This window comes from Bacidia gigantensis (genome assembly GCF_019456465.1).
Source record: "Bacidia gigantensis strain McMullin 20006 chromosome Unknown contig_180, whole genome shotgun sequence".
In the NCBI taxonomy this organism is placed as follows: Eukaryota; Fungi; Ascomycota; class Lecanoromycetes; order Lecanorales; family Ramalinaceae; genus Bacidia; species Bacidia gigantensis.
Genome location: NW_025408596.1, coordinates 1,422,005 through 1,442,775, shown reverse-complemented (window position 1 = coordinate 1,442,775; position 20,771 = coordinate 1,422,005). Strand labels below are relative to the sequence as shown.

General features: G+C 49.4%; 6 protein-coding genes across 6 annotated transcripts; 3 read left to right on the top strand and 3 right to left on the bottom strand.

The window, feature by feature from the left end:
* Positions 1-269: 269 nt before the first annotated feature.
* On the top strand, positions 270-1,261 carry KY384_003353 (uncharacterized protein; the record flags this gene model as incomplete). Its single annotated transcript, XM_044811871.1, has 2 exons — positions 270-294; positions 357-1,261. The coding sequence occupies 2 exons, from the start codon at positions 270-272 to the stop codon at positions 1,259-1,261; spliced, it is 930 nt and encodes a 309-aa protein (XP_044671004.1).
* A 368-nt stretch (positions 1,262-1,629) lies between these two features.
* On the top strand, positions 1,630-2,503 carry KY384_003352 (uncharacterized protein; the record flags this gene model as incomplete). Its single annotated transcript, XM_044811870.1, has 2 exons — positions 1,630-1,765; positions 1,818-2,503. The coding sequence occupies 2 exons, from the start codon at positions 1,630-1,632 to the stop codon at positions 2,501-2,503; spliced, it is 822 nt and encodes a 273-aa protein (XP_044671003.1).
* A 1,700-nt stretch (positions 2,504-4,203) lies between these two features.
* KY384_003351 (uncharacterized protein) lies at positions 4,204-6,487 on the bottom strand (the record flags this gene model as incomplete). Its single annotated transcript, XM_044811869.1, has 3 exons — positions 4,204-4,296; positions 4,348-5,853; positions 5,900-6,487. 3 exons carry the CDS (start codon positions 6,485-6,487, stop codon positions 4,204-4,206), a joined length of 2,187 nt encoding a protein of 728 aa, XP_044671002.1.
* Positions 6,488-7,718: 1,231 nt separating this feature from the next.
* KY384_003350 (uncharacterized protein) lies at positions 7,719-10,019 on the bottom strand (the record flags this gene model as incomplete). The annotated part of the gene is made up of 2 exons (XM_044811868.1): positions 7,719-9,685; positions 9,866-10,019. The coding sequence occupies 2 exons, from the start codon at positions 10,017-10,019 to the stop codon at positions 7,719-7,721; spliced, it is 2,121 nt and encodes a 706-aa protein (XP_044671001.1).
* Positions 10,020-11,593: 1,574 nt separating this feature from the next.
* On the top strand, positions 11,594-18,418 carry KY384_003349 (uncharacterized protein; the record flags this gene model as incomplete). Its single annotated transcript, XM_044811867.1, has 13 exons — positions 11,594-11,650; positions 11,783-12,021; positions 12,075-12,222; positions 12,275-12,365; positions 12,413-12,430; positions 12,487-12,547; positions 12,609-13,162; positions 13,209-13,297; positions 14,412-15,017; positions 15,071-16,780; positions 16,875-17,029; positions 17,081-17,234; positions 18,215-18,418. The coding sequence occupies 13 exons, from the start codon at positions 11,594-11,596 to the stop codon at positions 18,416-18,418; spliced, it is 4,086 nt and encodes a 1,361-aa protein (XP_044671000.1).
* Positions 18,419-20,222: 1,804 nt separating this feature from the next.
* On the bottom strand, positions 20,223-20,474 carry KY384_003348 (uncharacterized protein; the record flags this gene model as incomplete). Its single annotated transcript, XM_044811866.1, is given in 2 exon segments — positions 20,223-20,415; positions 20,431-20,474. 2 exon segments carry the CDS (start codon positions 20,472-20,474, stop codon positions 20,223-20,225), a joined length of 237 nt encoding a protein of 78 aa, XP_044670999.1.
* Between the last annotated feature and the right edge of the window lie 297 nt (positions 20,475-20,771).

Sequence of the window (20,771 nt, the reverse complement as noted above, 5' to 3'; positions counted from 1 at the left end):
TAACGTCATGTTGTTTCTTAGTCGCATATCGCGATTGAGGACAGGAAATCTACATTTGGAACGACTTTCGCGACACGAGACAACCTGCTCAAAGCAAAGCAAAACATATGTAGCTATTACTTTGCGAGTCCATGTCCTCGATAGAAATAGCCATGTGGAAATCTGCTGCAGTACTTGCCGATTTGTACTTGCTGTGGTTTCAACTATCGTCGTCCACTCCTATCAACACCGCTCCTTTGACAACCGTCGAAGGTGGCTCATCTCCCACCATGTACGACGAAGCAGGTCCCGATGGTGATGCTTACGATACTAATGATGAATTAGTCCTGCTATACTCAACTCTTCGGCTGCCGCAGCTGAAAACGATCCTTTCGACCTGCGGATTTCCATCACTTATGAAGGTACAAAATTGAACAGCGAGCCCTTGTTCCTGTCACTTCTAAATGGTCTCTATCGGATAGCACAAAGACCATATAGTGGTCCACTTTTTCATGGCGTCTTTCGTGACACCGAACGTGCGCTGGTGCCTGGCTTAGATGTCAATGGACCATATGTATCTCAGAATTATCACGCCATATGGGCTTTGGAGGCTCTGGCTCTACAAGTACGGCATGATGAGGGATATTCGTCTCTCAAATTTCAAGCTTTTGACAAGAGCCGCCAACAGAGGGTATTTGGTCAAGTGTATCCTCAGCCTGAGTCGCAGCCCTCACAGGTCAAGATCAAATCTCCTGATGCAAATGCGGGCACAATAAACGCAAGCGAGGTACCACCACTGGATTTGACTGGCAATTCGCTAGTCTCTTCAACCAGTCTCGACGGAAACCAATCCCCTAGTAAGCCTCCGGAGAACGCATTGGACTTGAACTCGGTTAACTCCACAGACGCTGGATATTCATCTCCAATCCCGAGAAATTTTCACACCCTACCATCTTCTCTCCCATCTGGGAAGCTATTGCCCTCGAACTCTGCATTGCTAGTTTTGATCAAGGCTACTGCAGCTGTAGCCGGCCTCATCCAGCAGAATCCTCCTACAGCTTCTGAGTACAGAGACGGTGGCGTCGTCTTGCAAATTCTCCGGAATGTCAACATTCCAGGGCTGCAGAACGGATGGCTCAAACAGGGTTTCCTTGACATGGCACATGAACTCTACGATAACGGCAAATATCGTGACATTCAGATGATTTTAATGGTTGGTGACAAGCAGATTGGTTGGATCACAATGTACAATAATGACGGCCGCAATGTAACACAATTCTGACATGACAAATAAATGAGCAATCGTCAATCCATTTTTTTTAGACAATTCAATGTCAAATAAACAGAAACTTTGCAATGAAATTCACAAAAGCCACGTCAAGAAGCAATCCAAAAAGTTGGTCGCCCAAATAGGTTAGATCTCTTTATATTTGGTATCTCAAAGCGATTGCCGTAAACAAGTGGGCAAACAGGGCTGCCATCTACGATGATCTACGATGGCGCCCTCGAAAGTCCTAGAGTCAATCATAGAGATTCCGTCCTGCCTCATGCGAAGTATTTAAGATCAATGCATCATCCTCCAATCCAATCCGCTCATTAGCACACCCAATCCACCAAGCGACCAAGGAATTTCATTGACCACTTGCAAAGATGCCTCAGCAACAGCCAGACCTACCAATCTCACATTCCTCTCAGAAGCTGACAACTTCAAGCGCTCCGTCAAATCCACAGACCGCATCACCACCCATCACAGCGTCCCAAACCTCACAATGGACAGTCGAATCAGGTGCATACCCTCCTCTTTTCTCCGCCAAATCTCCACTAACCGACTCCTCTAGCTCTCTCTTCCTTTCCCCTCACTCCCTCCTTCAAACCTCAACCCTCCACACCAATCCCCTTCTTCCACCTCCTCGAACGCCTAAAGACAACCCCCCGAGAAGGCTGGCGCCGCTTCCACATCAAACGCCCAGAATCCATCGCCGACCACATGTACCGCATGTCAATAATCTGCCTCGTAGCGCCTGACTCCCTCGCCTCCAAAATCAACATCGGGCATTGCGTGCAACTCGCCCTCGTCCACGACATGGCTGAATCCATAGTGGGAGACCTAATCCCGCGCCAGGTCGAAAAGGAGGAGAAGGCAAGGAGGGAGGGGGATACTATGGCGTGGATTCAGACGCAGGCATTAGGAGGTGTGGATGGAGGAGAGCAGGGTGGACGGCTAAAGAAATTGTGGGAAGAGTATGAAGAGGGGAAGACTGAGAATGCGAAGTTTGTGAAGGATGTTGATAAATTGGAATTAGTGTTGCAGATGGTGGAGTATGAGAAGGCCGGGGAAGGGAGTGTGGACTTGGGCGAATTTCTGGACGCGAAGGAACTCATTAACGGGGACGTCTGTAAGGGGTGGGCTGAGGAGCTGATCAGGGAGAGGGAAGACTTTTGGAGGCGGTTGGGGAAGTGTGCGAAGGGCATGGAGGGCTATGTCGAAGAGAAGAAGGAGGAGCCAAAGGAAGTGTCAGAGTGAATGCTAAAGGAAGTGAAGAACTAGTGTGACCGCATAGGCAGCGGACGTGACGCTTGAGATACCATTTCAGCAGACACGACAGCGAGGCGTTTGGGAATCTTTCGCATGCACTGACGAGATGGAGACATTGATGCGGATCACTCCGCCTGAGATATGGTAGACATTAGATCCATTAGAGAGTGGCTGAGCGTTAATTACTCTATGCAAACATTATTACCACCTATAGTCAAATCCAAGCTTCTTCCACGAATCGAAGAACCATTCCAATATCCATATCAATAGCTGCAAGCCTCCCCCTCTTTCAACAACATCCCCCCCTCTCACGTAACACCCACCCACCCCCAAACAAACCCCAACAAAAGCACCCCCACCCCCATCACCAACCCCACCCTCGTCGGCCTCACCCTCCCCGCCCCTCCCCCCGTAAACGCCTCGCAAGCCTCATCCCCACAATGCGCCCTGCCAATCGTATACATACTCAACCAAGCGCTGGAGCTCCCACTAGCCGTCGAGTTCAGCAGCACCCACGTGCCATTCGTCTTGTTGCCCGCTGGATAGTACCCACCACTCGCCGGACTCAGCGGGACCCCACCCACGCCGCCACCGCCAATGCCGCCCGGACCACCGAGTATTGGCAGCGGCTCAGCTGTAGACGTGGGCTTGTGCCCCCCTGAAGGATACGTGGGTGTTTTGCCATGTGGACTTTCTGGAATTGAAGGGGAAGTGGACGCGGAGGGGGCGGAGGGGGCGGAGCCAAGGCCTAGCGGCGCGTCGGTGGGAGGGAGTATAGTGGTGTCAGGGCTGGCTGTGACGGTGGGGTCCGGGATGGGCAAGCCCGGTTGTGGGTCAGAGGGGCCTGCGAGGATGGTGAAGCGTGGGGAGTAGTTGTAGAGGCCGGATTGGGTGATTTGGAGGGAGAAGAGGGCGGGTTTTCCGGTGGAGATGGGGGGGGTGAAGGTGAACGAGTTGCCGGTTTCGGCCACTGTGTGGGAGGGAGGTTTAGTTGGGTTGTGGTATTGGGGGAGAGGGAGATGGGGAAGGGGCTGTTGCATGGGGAGGAGGGGGGAGAGTTGTAGTAGTGGAGACGAACCTGCGAGTGGTGATACTCTTTGCAGGTTCGATGGGTCGCCTGCGACGAGGGTGATATTCACTGGCTACGTGAGATGAATGAGTCAGTCGTGGGTCGGATTTTAAGAGGGAGCCGTTCGAGACCTACCGTCCCATCGCCTTCCCAAGTCACCGTGAATGGCTTTCCTCCTGTGATGCCATCATAATCACTGTTGGTGAAAGAAATTGCGTCGGTCGGACTGAAGAGAACTGATATCGAAATAAGTAGACGCTTCGGGATAAGCATCTTGCGCTCCACGAAGAAGACAATGGCAATGAGAGGACGCTGGCTCAGACCGGTGAGTGCAGCAACATTTGGAAATTAGTAAGTTGGTTGCAGGAAAGGGTAGATGATAGATCGTGTACTGCTCGGGGTTCATTTCCCGTCACGCGAGCACATTCCGCAGATATATTCGCGTGAGGAATGGGGAATTCGATGTAATTTGAGCAAAACCCCATGCCTGAAGCGAAGAGGACACATGGTAATAACTGACAGATAGAGTAGTGCATGGTCGATCAGATTGCAAGTTCCTATTGAAGCTGATGTGGCCAAGAGGTATGCGTGCGAGAAAGCTCTCTCAGCAAAGGCAACATTATGCCGAGAGGCCACGCTTCTCCGATTCGCTAAAGAAGATGATCATACGCCAAAGCTTCTTTACCAAGGCTTCAGCTTCATCCTCCAAAGCCTGGGTTCTATTGTCAGTAGAGGCATATCAGAATATGGGAACCGGACTCACCCCTTCAAGCTCTTCAACCAAAGTCTGAGGAGTACCTCTCTTACTTATGTGATCCTCCACAACCTCAACAAGCATCTGTTCTTGCACTCCTAGATACTCCACGATCTTTTTCTCCACAAATGGTTTCAGCTGTTCGCTAAGGACTGTCTGGTCCACGAATTCCCATTTAACGGGCCACTTCCACAGGCCATCCTTATCTGAGGGGATATCTGCTGCCAGCTGTCTGACAGCCTGCGCGCGTTCCTCTTCCGTAAGGCCTTGAGCATCTGCCGCACTATCGAATTTGATAGGAACAAGTGTTCTCTTCTGTGTGCTATCTGCTTCTTCTTCATCCTCAAGCAGGCCTTCAACTTCAGCCACGGTTCGTTTGCCAGTGTTTTGTTGTTGCTGAGCCTTCTGTGCTGCTGCGCCAAGAGACAATTTGAAGCGTTGGGGCTCACGTGGAGCCATTTCCATAGCCTGGCGATTGAGGAAGTCGTCGGCCATCCCTTTCGCTTGTTCTTTCTGTTGCTCTTCTTTTGCCTTCTCCCTCGCCTCAGCTGCTCGATCTAACTCGTCCGTGGCTGCCTCTCTTTGCCGGAAAACTGCTCTGTTACGTATCCAAAGACTTTGATCCATGTAATATTCCTCGGTTTTTCGGCTCGCTTCAACATCATCATTCCATTCACTAAGACGACGAGCGACGGCATCCTTTTCTCCATCCTTTCGGCCTTGGTCCTCTTTCTCCCTGCCCTTTTCTCGATCGACAGCTGCTGTCCGACTGCGCTCTCGGTTGAGCCATCTTCTTTTCTGATCTTGATACTGCTTTTCTTGTTCAGCTTCTTTTTTCTCCTTTTTCCTTCGCTCAATTTCTCCGTCGCTGGCATCGCTATCTTCATCCTCCCTGTCTATTAGACCTGAACCGGAAGCTCCATTGATACCCGTACCATTGACAAAGGTCACACCTTTTTGATAATCTTTAGGTATCTGTGAGTCGGTGTAGCCTTTCGGTCCGACTGGGGCATTCGGTACACCGCGGTCTCTCGGTCCCAATGGAATGCCATTAGCGCCCCCAGCTGGACCAGCGGGTGGTGAAGCGAGTCTACTGACCCTTGGTCCACCCATATTTCTTCGCCGCTCCATAGCCTCAAGCTCTTCTTCTCTTCGTAGACGTTCCATATCACGACGTGTGCTTCGATCTCGAAAGGCCTGAATTTCTCTAGCCACGGTCTCACGCATCTCCGCCGGGATATCTGACAGCTCGTCATCTGCTGAGAGGGGTATAGTAACAACCTCGGCGCTGTCCTTGTTGTCTCCGTTAAGCATCGACAGATCACCGTCCTGATCTAGCTTCGAAAGTTGCTCACCAGACTGTTGTACTTCAGATGGATGTTCAAGATCTGCTAGGACTCTAGCCAGAGCACTTCTTGCAGCATCAAGCCGTAGCTGAGCTTGTATGGGATCCGTGTCACCTTTCGAATCCTCCCATTTTTCCAGATACTTATACGTAGAGTCGTCAATCATGACCTATTGCTCTCAGCATCAGAAAACACGCGCTTACGAGAACACATACCGAGAGCTTGCTCTTGTCCACTTTCTCGTCCTCATCGCCCTCTTGCTTCACAAGAGTGGAGGCCTGCGCTTTGATAGGCACTTCGACATTTCTCAGTACCTCAACGGCGGTAGCAAGACTTTCGGGATCTTCGTACTCTGCAAAGCCAAATCTGCAAGCCTTATTTTCCGCATCTATTGCCCGAATCCAACGCTTAAGATTTCCCGCGCATTGTAGAATCCGCTCAATACCCTCATCTCCTCCTGCTCCTTCTGTGATGCTTCCCACGAAAATTGTTCGGACAACCTCCTCTTTTGTAGGCGGTATAAGCTGCATCATATTCTCTCGCAATTGCTGTCGTTGGGCGTTCATATCCATACCGAGACCGGCGCGCACAGGTCTCTGCTCCGACTCTCTTCGTCCTTCTGACCCTAGCGGTGGTTGTTTTGAGGGACCTGTTGTGCCCAACCGGATGACGGGCGCATTGAAGTTTATGTTGGGCATATTAGGAGGAGGCTGGAAATTTGAAGGGAAGCCGCCTGGTCGCTGGGCTTGCTGTTCAGCAGATTGCATACCGGGCGCAAGGCCTGTGCCAGGAGCAGCTGCCATAGATCAATATGCGTGCCTGAAGTAAAGCAGGAGATGGCTCACCCATGCCTGGTGGTGCTCCCATTCCAGGCGCATTTTGACCAGGAAAGCCGCCACCAAATGAGGGCGGCCGCCCATACGGAGGACCACCTATATCAACAAGAGTGAGCAAATTCTTGACTTGTCTGCCCGCGAGATTGGGCAATTTACCCTGATAGTTGTACATGGGGACAGCTTTCTACACGCTTGATCGCGTGAGCGGTGTTCGAGAAGTACTCGCACGCATAGAGATGTGGAAACAATGCAGCTTCCTCATTCGAAGCCCATCGACAGGCGGCACTGAAAGTTGATGTGTAAGGTAACACTTACGAAGACTGAAGTGAAATCTTATTACCGTCCGTCTCAGCCCTACGAGACGTCGCCGGGTAGCCTTTGTGGGAATCCAAAATAAATTACAGGTCACGCCATATCTACTTCGCGGGGGACTTGCGCCTAAACCACAGCACTTTACAGGGGAAATTCTAGGGGAACCCCTGAAGATGCCCCCGGAGAACGTCAGGGTCGAGAAAGCGAAGTGCAGTTTCCTGGACCCCAACTGCTTCTGCTTTTTATGTTTTCTATTCTTACGTTCCTAACTATCCCAGTACTCTTGATATCATGTAAGATTTCTTTTCCATTGTGTTCCGTACTAGCCACTCGATTTTCAAGTCACGAACGGGTCCTGCCAACAGCAGTGTACCATTAATCCAAAGATCATCCAGCAATGTGTGAGCGATTGAGTAAGCTATCCCCACTCATGCCCATGACATGCCCATTCTTGTATCGAGAAACAATCGCGCGGGGCACTTTCCTACGAATACCAGAGCCGGTGGCGACCGACGTCACTGCTGATGAATGCTTGGTTGTGAACGACGCAATGTTCAGGACTAATCTCGGGATCCAACGCAGACCGCCCCTATTTACTAGGCGGAAATTTTGTAAGAGCATGATTGATGGTAGTTTGTTGATAAGCTGAGCATCGCCACGGCAAACATGACCGAGAGATTACCAAGGTAGAGCAAGATTTCACACTAGCCCGAGCCAAGTAGGGGACCAATAACGACGTCGACGAGATTCATTTAGATGATCTCAATCGTTGCAATCCAGATGACGACGGTGCAGGATTTACCTGATTGGGACGGCGTATATCGGATTTCGATATTGCCTTGTTAACCTCGCGAAAGGGGTTTATTGAGCTGAGTAGATAGTGGCATCACACAAGGCAAATGTTTTCAGATTGTGGGTTCTTCGCATACCAATCCTCAGCCTTCAGCAAAGCAGACGCGAGCCGCCATGCAGTGCCGTCAATGTTTCTGATGATGAGCAACGCGCTCACCATGTTGTAAAGCCACTTTGCCGATCCAGCTGAGTCGCGGATACAGGGCCAATGTTCAACGAATATGAAGTCTGCCTCGGTTCCTTGGGCAACGAGCATTTCGGAATACTCAGGCTTGAGCCGGAAGAAGGAATCTGTCAATTCGAAGCTTGGGTACTCGCCCGCCTCATCGCGTAAAGGAGCATTATCTTGGCCGATGAGCGTCCACTGGTCCCCAATCGCCGTCTTTGATTGTTGGCTGTTTGACTTGAGGTTGCGATGCACTTCCCCATCTCGTCGCACTAGCCGGAGTTTAAACTTGGTAGAAGTCGTCTCGATCATCAGCGAGCGGTTTGTAACTCCACAGGTCAACAGCTGAGCCCTCTGTGCATAATTTAAATAAGTCTCCAGGGGCTCCGTGCGTTTTCTCTTCAATATTGAGCCTGGTGCATTCTTTTGCAGTCGTGGATCCTCGTCCACATACGCAGCCATGTCGCCTACCCAATAAAGATACTCAATTCTACCTTTCCAGCCTGTCCAACTCCAGGAAGGGAATCCCGAGCGTCGAGCTAAAACGTGCGCGTTGTGTGGCACCCACACAAGAGCTCGATGAAGGTCATTCATCGGGAGCCCGAATAAGAATTCTACACTTGCTTTATGGCTGAGTCTGTTGAGAGAACCTTGACAGGCTCTGAGGATGTCTGATGGATATGTCAACTCTCGGCCCGTGAACACAGAGATCAGTGCATCGTAGTTCTTGAAGTCCCAGTCTGTATCATCGAGGTTGATGCCAGAGCCGTCTTCTCTAAAGAAATCGTCGCCGAGCCAAGTTTCCACGCCCTTGCTTGTTGAGTCCAGCGCAAGACAATCATGGAAGAATTCCGTGCGACAGGTCATAGAGACGTGGGTTTTGGCGAAGATGATGCACTTCCGAAAGAGGAGACGTTCCTGCAATGTCCATCCTCTACTGTCCCAGACTGATTTGCCGTGATTGTCCCAATTGGAGTAGATGAAAGTAGCCATCAATTGCCCTTGATCAAGCCTTACAGTCGGCTGCTGGGTCTGTAGTAAGGGTCTTGACACTCCGGGCAACCCCCAGTCAGCATTCGGTCCATCCAGGCTGACGAGGGTTAGAAATGCCGATGCAAAAATCTGATCCATGATGTTGATCTGTTCTTGCTTGTGTCCATCTAGTCGCTGATTAATGCATATCTGGTCGATCCAAAGAAGACGTTCGCCGATGTGTTTCACAAACCGTATTGCGTCTTCCATTGTTTGAGGCAATGGTGTTGCCAATTCCTGAGCCTCGTCTATTTCACCATTTTCTTTGATGGCGATGGCTATGTCTTCGCCCGGAATGGTATCAGACCTATCCGATCTCGACTCCTTTCCCCAGACATAACTGAGAGCAACGAAGCGGTCCCCCTTACGATGGCGGACAAGGGCTCTTTTCTTTACGTCAATGAGGTAAATCTCTACAGGTAGCCCTGATACGTTATCATCCACCTGACATTCGTGACCATGTTCATTAGAACATTTTTGAAGCCAGAGTGACACAAGCTCATAATTTACAGATCCATTGAAAGCCTCCAATGCTTCTCTGCGTCGCGGGATAGCCTGACTGCTGTGCGTTTGATTGATTGTATCGCCATAGAAGGCAGGCTTGAAAGTAATACATATGTGAGGCTCTCCGGTCGTAGTTGGCGCGCCAGTCTGCAACCAGACGAATGGGCAAGAGGACAGACTTGTGTCGATGCCGGCCTTGATATACCAAGGCTTCCCATCCGCGTCGCTTGCAAAGTATATGGCAGTATCCCGCGGCTTCAGCAGCGCGTGGAGTCGTTCTGAATGGCTTTCACTCCCGACTTGAAATGCCTCAATCAGGAATTTACAGCATGCGCATGATGATTGATTTTCGACGGCGTGGAAAAGTTCGCCGACTCTCCGACGATACGGTCTGGTTGTCGATTGATTTACCTTGAATATGGATGCGATTGGAATTGAGCGGCAAGATTCGCAGAGAAAGTTATGCTCGGCAATCGGACGTACAGCAGCCGTTTGAGATGCTCCTAGAGCGCCGTGAATATGTTTGGCGCTTTGGTAGGCCGCCTCAGCATTATGTAATTGAGCTTTAGCTAGCTCAAGTTCGAATTGAGTCGTCTTCAGGTACGCAGCCGCTGCTTCGAGAGCGTCGTTCATTATCTGCACATCTCCGACCAGTCATGTACGGGAAGTGGCGGAATCTCATGACCTCCCACGTAGTCCCTACTCCTAGGAGCATGAATGCTACCAATCAATTCCATAGACGAGGCTGTGGTACAAAGGTAGAGGCAGTCGAGGGAAATGACCATGAGGGCGCAAGGTCTGGTAGATGAGAAACGTAAGGTAATGCTGATACCGTAGCTGACAGAAATCAGCACGCTAGTGACGTCATCTCACCAAAATTCTATTTCGAGGGACCAGTTCCAGGGCCATTGCGAGCTTCTCGATGCAGCTATCCGGTATGAAGCGATGTGTATTCAGAAAGTGCCTCAGATCATATGTATGTTATCGACCGTGGAACCTCACCTGATCAGAGCCTAACCTACCTGCCCCCCCCGGCGTCTGGGGATGTACCGATGTACAGCCCCAAAACGCCTCTCTACACCGAACGTGCATTTGGTTGCACTCTACCATTGATTCTCAGGGATTTTGAAAGCATGAGCCTTCCTTCGAGCACAGCGAGTCTGTGAGGTCCAGTGGACAGTGAACAGAAAGCAGTTGTTTGGTACGTCCACGGTACGCAAGGATTGATCAATCGCGCACGCGCATCTCTCATGGCTGGGGTTCGATTCCATTCGCCATGACGCACATTTAGCACCGGGCCTGACTGACTTCTGGGTCTTGAACAAGGTTGGGCGGTTCCGATGTAGTGTCTAATTTAACCGCATGTTAGTCGTGGCAGAGGCTTCTCATCTTTACTAGTCTTTGCCACAGCAATCTGTATCATGACACCGAAACTCTCGCAGGCCGTGGCAAGATCGCGATGAGTGCGGCTTTCAGGGGCGAAAAAGCGTTGAGAAGGTTGGGATGTTACAGTGGCTGTGGACATCCCACCCAGCATCCTGCAGCTAAGCTGCAACCCGTCACTTCTGCAGGACCGAACCCTTCGACTTCCGGGAAATATTGGGTCGCTCAGAATCCCAGTGAATCCCAGTGAATCACTCACAAGTCCCTAATTCAATTAGACGGCCTCTCGCACTATCATTTGATCGAACCGGTGATATTTCGCACATTCCGTTGCGTGCCTGTCTGTGAGATAGGCACCTGCATAAATCTACGCTAAGACCTGCCTTGTTCCTCTAGAACATGCGGGGATATCGACCTTGTCAGCGCTGAGTCTACTGCAGATCTTTCTCCACGCTTTCGCAAGCTAAGGAAGTATCTAAAGAAGCATGGGGGGTATGCCTAAGTAAACGGGCGCTGGCTCTAGCCCCAAGCAGAGCCGTGTCAGAACTCTTCACCTTCTTGGGGGTGGGCGCTACTTATAATTGGCCTCACGTCTCGCTAATGTTTTGGTGGCTTATCATCTGTGTGCATGAAGGCGCGAGGCACATCCGTTGACTGTCGCCGGCGTCTAAGCATGAGCTCCTGCCCGTCATCCGCGAAACTTTGCGTCTTTCTATCTTCCTCCTTCAAAAGAACCTTCGTTTGATTGCTTGAGCTCTCCATGTATTTCGCGGGTATGAGCTCTACCAATCAATGACGTCCAAACTACAGGCCTTCATCTCAAAATGGCTACACCTTCCTACGAGCACTACCCCCGTCTCAAATCACCCAAAAGTCTTGAGGTGACTTCTTCGACACCGTCACCCTTGTGCTTTCAGCTGAAAATGGCATAGGGAAGATCTCTACGGATGGCAAATATTTGTGAGTATCAAGCCTTCAAGAAAGAGAATGGGTACATATTGACGCGCAGATAGTTCATATCAGTCAGCAGCATCATTGGGGTCACCATATTTTATTCAGATGGCGAGGCTCTAGAGGTCGCCGGCCCATCAGGCGCGTTGCTGGCTTTCGGCATCGTCGGTGTAATCGCTATCTGCGTTATGGAGTGCGTTAGTGAATTAATACAAATGTTTCCAACGCCAAACGCTATAGTGGAATTCGTTCGGGTGTTCGTGGATGAAGATTTGTCTTGGGTGATTGGAGTTGCATACTGGTAAGCTGAGAGCACCAAACTGGCCTGTTCTTATCTGGAACTCACTGTTTAAGGTATACTTGGTCCTCCATCTTCGCAACACAGATAATTGCTGCTGCTGCATTCACAAACTATTGGGGCTTCGCACAAGTGTACCAGACAGTCTTCATGTACTTTCTCACGCCGGTCTTACTCTTAGCTATAAATCTGTGTGGCGTGTTTGTGAGAACCCCTTCCCCTGGTGGATTTTGTAGTCGCTGTTGACGCTTCACAGTGGTTCGGCTGGATCGAGACTATTGGTGGATTGGTGAAAATTGGCATGGTGTTCGGGACCGCCGTCTTCATGTACAATATACATAGAACCAGTACGTTGATGCGGCGTCAGTAGAGCAACGAGCTGACTGATGCTTAGATCACATTGGGTCTAAATGTGAGCAATAAACCGATGTAACAAAATCTAAAAGGAATCATGTTGACATTCATCAGTCATCGCAGAAGGTTTCACGTACAATCCAGCATATGCGATGAACGCAAATGTTGCGGGGTGGTATGTGCATGCCTTGGCCAGAATCTTCGACGATTTTATGCTGACCTTAGTCTCTACAAAGCTTTGTTATCCCCCTCATCTCATACGGTTTTCTTGGAGTCGAAATGATCTCGGTGACCGCGTTCGAGGCAAGAGACCTGGTCTCATTAAAAAGACCCTCACAGATGATCGCCTACTTCATTTTAGCACTCTACTTGTTTGTAACATTAAGTGAGTTCATGAATGTGAAATGGACCAACGATAATCTTCCGGATCTTTTTGGCGCTGGTGGAAAAGATAGTTCTACATATGCCGGCGGCACAAGACTTCGTTCACACGCAATAGTCGTCATCGCTGCGCTCGAGGCTCGCTACAAGCACGCACCTGGGATACTGAATGCCTTCATGATCTATTCAACATTGAGTGCAGCCAATTCCGCCCTATACATTTCCTCGCGGACGTTACACGGCATGACACTGAAGATTAAAAAGACCTCGCGGATCAGTATATTCCGAGGTCTCGGTAGTGTCTGGCAAAAGACGGGGGTGCCAATGAGAGCCCTGGGTGTATCATGCGGCGCCTTTGTTTGGCTACCATTCTTACAATTAAGGCGTGGTATAGCCGTAGCGGAGGTTGGTCGACGCCGAATCGTGCCTTGTTTGGAATCACTGACTTGGACTAGCTGCTCGAAATAATGGCGGTATCGTCAAGCGTCAGTGGCCTCCTCGTATGGGCCTCTATCTGCCTGGCTTTCATACGTTACTGGTATTGGTAAGCTCACATGAGCCCACTCCCAAGATCAGCTCACTGATGATGTACTTAGGTTTCGTATACATAGAACTTTTGTGGCTGGCAACTTCAAAAAATGGAATCGTCTGGATCCAGAATGTCAATCTAGCACTTTGCTAGAGGCCTGGCAACCAATACCAGCTTGCATTGGACTTGTTGGGTGTCTCTTAATCGTATTCGTTTTTACCACAGCGACGTGGTGGAACTCGCCTGTTTCATTTAGGAAGGTTGCTGTCGCTTTCGGTGCTGTGCGTACAGACCCAGAAAGCTCGCAATGGAGCAGGAATTCGTACGCTAATTGCTGGCAGCCTCTGGTCTTGACGACATTCTTTCTCGTCTTGAAGGCGTTTTCAAGAGAAGGTTTCGTGAAACTCACAACAGACAGAGGCAAATTTCAAGAGGCTGTCAATGGCCTGAGCCACCATAAAGAGGAAAGGAGAGAAGGACTCTTCGCACCATTCGAGTTTCGCTCACGTCCACGTTCACGTGGACACATGGAGCAGGCCCAACCGGCAATGAATGATCACCAGAGCCCTGCCATCCACCTCAACGGATTGGCCACGACCAATACAGACCTCCCTACAGTACAACGTCTAGATCCGCCTTCAGGTCCGTAGCTGAAGTATGGTGACAAGCACATATCTTGTCTGGAAGTGAGGAGGTGCGGAAGGTACTATAGGTGTAGATATTATAGAGATGTAGAACTTATAGACTGAATCGATGTCATGAATAGAATTGCAAAAATGTCCAGGAGTATTCAAATGGCGTCACGGCGGGGTCATGAATGACGGGCCCTAGCCCGAAGCTTTAGGGGTCCTTTTTAGGCTCCGACGTAGCTAGAGCACCATCACCACCTTATCCATCTCCTCATCCATCCATTTTTCATCTTCCACAACCCACCCCTTCTCAGACTTTCTCTCATCTCTGATCATGCTCAAGTACTATTTCGTGTATCTCAATTAAATCTGGAGATTGCTCCTGATCAAAACAATTGTCTTGCAGATTGTGACGCTTGCCAAGTTTCCAAGCGTCCGTCCTGTAGGAGGATTTATAGATAACTATTTCCGAGTACTAGAAGTATTCAAACTAATCACAGGGGGGAACAAAGAGCTCTCAGTCTCCCGCGTGGTATCATCATGCCATGGGAAAGCGGCAGAGGCGTCGCACTGCTGATGAAGTCACCTCAAAAATCCAGAGGTCCATCAAAAAGTGCTTTCATCAGTCGAATTCCAATGGCGAGAGGTTTATCTGCAAGCGCGGTCTCCAATCTGTCTGGACAGACCACCAAGTCGAGTCTATCCCTGCATTCAAGGCCGAAGGTTTCAACGGAAAGGACTACAAGGTTATCAAAGAGAGATTCTTGGTTGTCCTGTCGATCGTCATATTCATAGACTGGGACAACTTGGAAGCATTTCGTGAAGTATTCGTCGAGCAGAAGCTTGATGACAACGCCTTATTTTTCAACGAGGACCAATTGAGAGGCTTACGTGGTGGTAAAGATAATTTCTTAACGCAACAATATCTCTTCAGACCAACGGTGATTGAGGAGCGTTCGGATTGCTTCATACAGAACATTCCTTCCGATCACCGCTTGCCTTTCATTAGTGAACCTGAACGCCTCGGGGAGGGAGGGTATGGAGCGGTGACGAAGAGGTATGTCGCCGTCCGGTGTCTCAAAGAAGGCGACAAAGACAACTCGGAGGTAAAGTCTCAATTCAGCGTTTGACTGGGTGTATCACTAATGCTGTAGCGCAGCCTGTGGCAGTCGCATGTAAAGAATATTTTACTGACAGACCGCAAGAAGACTTTGAGCGAGAAGTGCACAACCTCAACTTCCTTAAAGAGTCTCTGAGAGAATCTAGATGTGTAATGAGACATTTAGCTGCTATTGTGCATGGACCCAAGTTCCTAATACTCTTGCCTCTAGCAAAGTACTTCAACTTAGAGGTTTTCCTTCGCGATGGGAAGGAACCTGTCAGAACAACTCAACAGTCTCGCCAGAGGTACTGTTTCGTCGAGAGGTTCCCACATCTGAACCATGATGGGCACTTACACAGAGCCATCGTGAAGCAAGCATACGGACTATCTGATGCTCTGTTATGGCTGCACAGAGATCTACGAATCTTTGAAAGAAAAGATTGTTACCTCGCCCACATGGATCTAAAGCCAGAGAACATCCTCATTGATGGTGATCCTCACAATCCTGACACACCAGCTGGTGAATGGATGCTGTCGGATTTTGGTATTTCTGCCTTCAACAAAATGTCAAATGAGAAAGTCTCTCAGACACCGGCCATTCGCGACTTTGTGTCTCGTGTCACCTCGCAAGCACCTTCGATCAGAGTTCAACGAGGCCACGGACCTTATCAGCCGCCTGAAGTCGCTTTGGAGCGCGATAGGGAGGCCTCGACTTCGAGATTCTTGGCTACAGTTCGTCCGCTTGACGGGCGCAAATGTGATGTCTGGTCTTTCGCTTGCATACTCTCTGACCTCCTTGCTTTTGCACTGGAAAGGGGAAAGGGTCGTAGAAGGCTGCAGAAGGCTAGAAGTGGTACAGCGGACGACAACTTCTATTCATTCACCAGTCTACCCGAGGAAAATGTTACGACAATTACAGCTAAGAACACGGAGATCAAGAAAGGCGTCGTGGGTTGGCGTAGGCAGATTGCAGAGACCCATCCCTCGACTTGGGTTGTCGATTATACGGCAATGCTGGAGAATGTCATGAAGCCTTGTCCACTCAATCGCCCAAACATTGAAGTCATTGTCGATTGTCTATTGGATATAGGGCCAAAAATGGTCTCCGTTGGTCAAGACGTTCAATCAACCAATTCTCAGCTCTTGCAGATACCAGGTTGGCATCTCCCTCACGTCCCGCAGCCTATTGGATCACCACAGAGCGGAAGGTCATCGATCGCTTTTGCAGATGAGCCAACCTCTCAATCAATACAACCTGCAACTTTAGAGCCAGCTGATTTAGTCATCCCGACTGGTCAGAGTCACGTTCCATCGCCGTCTCCCCAGATACATACTAGGACCTCTGTGAATAACGATTCGGCAGTAGGAAGCAGTCAATCTTCAAGCGGCACAATGGCCAGTCAAGATAATTCGAATAGCACACAAAATATACGAGATCAAAATGGGGTAGCGCATCCATCTACTACTGTGATTGCTCAACCTTCGTTGAACGCTACTCATCGAATTCAACATGACAGGGATTTTCGCGCATGCGAAACAGAGAATCTGCACCTTCCAAAGGAGGCCCACATCAAGACCGTCGCGCTCAATGTGACAGGTACGAGTGTGGCTGTCTTATTTGAGGGATACGTGCAGGTTTTCTCTACTGCGTCTGGCGCTTTTCTCACTGAACGTATAACACCCTCAAGCCAAGGACACTGGTCAAAAGTACGGCTAGCTGACCCTTTCCTGGCACTTTATGGCAAGAGTACATCACACGAGAAGCACGTAAGTCTTGCTTTGCTCTATGTCCCATCGTCCTCCTTAGATACTTTCTAGCATTCGATCTCGATGCAATTGTAAACACTCGGATGACTAACAGCACAAGGCTGAGATATATGATATAACGACTCCAGTAAAAAGAATCTTCCCTGACAGTGCTTATCATAAGGTCGATCCCTTACTTGATCTTCTGCTCTCCAAAAATGGCGTCGCTGCGAGTATCTACTTACGTCGTGTTGCATTCGACTTCTTGCAGTATGTTCAATCCGGTGTTTTAGCAAAGCAGTGAGCTCACGCATGACTCAGCTTGAAGCAGACAATTGAAATCCAGATTCCTGATGATTTAGGTGACATTCAACGAGGAGCATTTGGGTATGACGGACGCTATCTTTTCGTATGGACAGTCAGTGCTGCAGCAGGCAGCGCAATCGCCTACGAAGTGAGGTCAGAAACTCTTTCTGTAGAGATTCACAACGGTATCAGATTTCAAAAGGCGAGAAATTGTGTCTAGCTCGTGTCCCTCATTTCTGATTGTACGCAGGATAGTGCTCCTTGTAAACATCGCAGTATATGGCCCGCGCCATCATCCCTTTTTGTGTCATTCGCGAGAATGACGGGGTTTTCGTGGCTGACCTTAGTAATTCGAAAACAGAGATCGTTCAAAGAAATGACTTCACGTTACGCCACGTTATCAGCGCTTGCCTTCCATACGATGAACTACTCATTTGCATTGAGACAAGCACGTTCCGACATAAATATATCGTCGCGCGTGAAATTACCTCAGCGGACTCCGGAGAGCGCAACGTTTCGAGCAAGTTTTATCGGCTCGGGAAAGTGGATAAACATATCGACCCTTCATCCAGTGTCGCGTTGCAGCCAGTTCAAGATGGGCTCGATATAGTCGTTTGCTGCGTTGATGGGACACTTTTCAGATATACACAGTCCTGATCGAGTTGCACCTCCGTATCCCAAGACGTCCTATTGGAACGCGTTTCTCGTTATAACTTGATGAAAGGCCCTCAGTCAATATCATGGGCCTCTGAACTTCAGTGATACTGATTTTGGGAATCCATGCCAGCCCGCATCATTATGGGGTTGATGAAACGACTTCATCAGAAGATACAACACGAACGTGACTGCTGTTAATGGCAGCCATGTTATCACATAGATCCAGAAATTCTTTGCAATCACCAATCGACGAGTATCCTGGTTGAAGACAAATAAGTTCATGCCAAAAAGGGTCTGATGAGAAGTAAATCAGTTGAGCCTGGAAAGCTCGTCCCACAGGCTAGGACTTACAGCCACAAAACTGCCCGGTAAGTAAATCAGCGTCAGATAGGTGATCCATTTAACTGCCGTAGTATCCCTAGTTGATTCTTCTGCAAGTTTCGAAACATGTTCATTAATGTCGGCACTGGTATACTGATTTTTGAGATCCAGAGCATAAGCGAACTAGATCAGAGGAATACCAATCAGCAGCGTGGTCTACGACACGGATTCTATGACGCTGGTCCTTACCAGGTTGATCGAATTGCTGATCCTGCTTGTCAAGGATTTGAGGCTATCAGTGAAGCCGTGCAAACGGTTCCTATATGGCTGTATGGACCATTCACCAGAGAAATGGTCCGCGAAGGGGCTCTCTAGCATATCAATTACGGCCATTGCACTCTTACAATGAACGCTTAAAGACAAAGTGATATCTTCTAGATCTCTTAATTGCTGAACGTTATCGAAACTGAGGCTCACTGCTGCTGGAGTCTTGAGGTCCAAGGTCATGCCTTGATCGTTCTGTAGAATTGTTAGGCTCAATATCCCGATCATTCGACTATCAATCTCGCCTTTTTTTGGAATTGACTGCCCAAATATCGGAAGTACCATCTCCAATTGTCGATATAGAGCGCGAAGGACATCAAGTGCAGCCGAAACGGGTTTTCGAAGATACTGTTCCTTAAAGATGAGACTTCTTTCAAGCCGATCAATTGCTGCTCCAGCAGGCTTTGTTCTGTCGGATGCAAGAAGATGAAGAGGTCGAAATCATCCTTTGGAGAATGATGGTGGTAAACTCCGGTCTGACGAATAGACCATGGCCGTAATTCAGATCTATGATTTTCCTCCACGTACCGAATCTGGTATGAGATATCTACAAAAGAATTTAACGACCGCAGAGAGATATTGAGGCTCATATCTTACTCCTTGACCCATCGTCGGTGACATTACTGGCAATATTACTCGAGCCGCTTTCCGAAAGATTTGGCACACCATCAAACGAGAAAAGTACCTGAAGGAAAGCTGGGTCGACTTTGTAGAACATCAGAATCTGGCGCATTAGAGACTCCGTAATCTCTAAGCCGAGTGGTGCTTCACTCGCATGCAGCGAACTGCTGACGTGAGAGACGGTTCAATAAAATGCTCCAGGGGTAATCACATGATTCTTGTCCGTATTGTCCCGACATTCTGCTCTCGAAGAATCCGTTCAACATGAGAGGCCTCCTCAAATGCCTTCGTGCCAGAGAGAATCGATCCTAAATAACCTCAGTCAGATCAACTACCACAATCTCGGCCGCCAATTCTCGTGACGCTAACCATCTCGCCCAATGTCAATCACACGTAGATCGACAGTCCCATAGAACAGATTACTTGCAACTTGCTTCAGTCGAGCATTTAGTAGCGATGCAGACCCTGAAAGCATGGGAGGGTTCCCGATCCCAGCGGGATAATTCTGCCATCCTTTGAATGGTCCGCCATGATCAAAATGCTGCGTTGATAAATTGGCCAGCGGAATCATATTCAACTGGGAGGCATGTCTGAAGCAGAACAGGTGGGAAAAGATAGGATATTGCTTAGCAGCAACTCTCCTCTTCTAGTCATTGGAAAATGACGAATGCGCCCATTTGAGAACCTGATCAATGCAACCACAAGGCTCAAGGACGAAGAAATAATAAGCTGGCAGCTTTGGAGGATGAAACAGGCATGTCACGCTCCCATTAGTTGCATACGGCCGAAGAGGTGAGGTGCGTGTGCCCTAAGGTATGCCCGTTGTGAGCCACCAATCAGATATTCAGCAACTCGCTAAGACCTAACGCCATAGATGCCCGCGGACGCCCACTGCTTCCAAGGAAATTGTCCAATGCTACCCTACAGCCTTATCCAACAACACCCAACCCAAAAGCAGACCGTACTTTCATCAGACACAGGGAGCTTCTTCAAGGACCGCGCCGTCCACGAACGTGTATTTCGGCTGCTAAGTGGCCCATTCAAGGGTTTCCCGACCCTCTGCTGCCGGCGGAGCTTGCCGATGCCATTGGCGCTGCGCCCTGGGCAGTCTTCAAGGCATTCTTTTCGGCCCGCAGCTGCCTTATCCAATCTCTACCCGAGCGTCAGCAGGGGTCAAAAGCTCACTTGGCTCCTTGATGGGAAAGGAACTTGTCGCAGAACGTACTTGACCTCCTTATCCGTCAATTCTCGCTCGGAATAGTAGATCCATCGTCCGCTCTTTTCCTGCCTTGGGTAAACAACTCGTCTCCGGACCCGGTAGACTCAATCGGGCGGCAGCGCCAGGTACCTTAATCTCGTCTAGATCATATGGTCTGTTGAATACCTTCTCCAGGAATCTTTTGACATCGGTCTTCACCGGGATGTACCTGGTCTGATCAGACGTGAGGCAGTATTCGAATGTCGGCTGGCTACTTGGAGGGGCCATGTCTCGGAGGAACACATGAATAGCCCCAATATAGATGGTGCATGTGTTATCGAAGCGGTGTCAGGCTAGGGCGACTGAAAGCTTGCTTTTTCAACGCAAAAAGGCTCTGGATTACGACTTTGCAGAGCCGCATCCTAGATAAGGCTGAGTGGGGTGTCTATGTCTGGCTGCATGTGACCCCGCACGACTGCTTGATCGACCGTCGCTCTTGCAGCAAAGAGGCGCAAATGAGATCTTCGTATTGGCTGAGAATTTGCTGATGGGCATCTCCTTACTCTTCAAGCATCATGGGTCTAA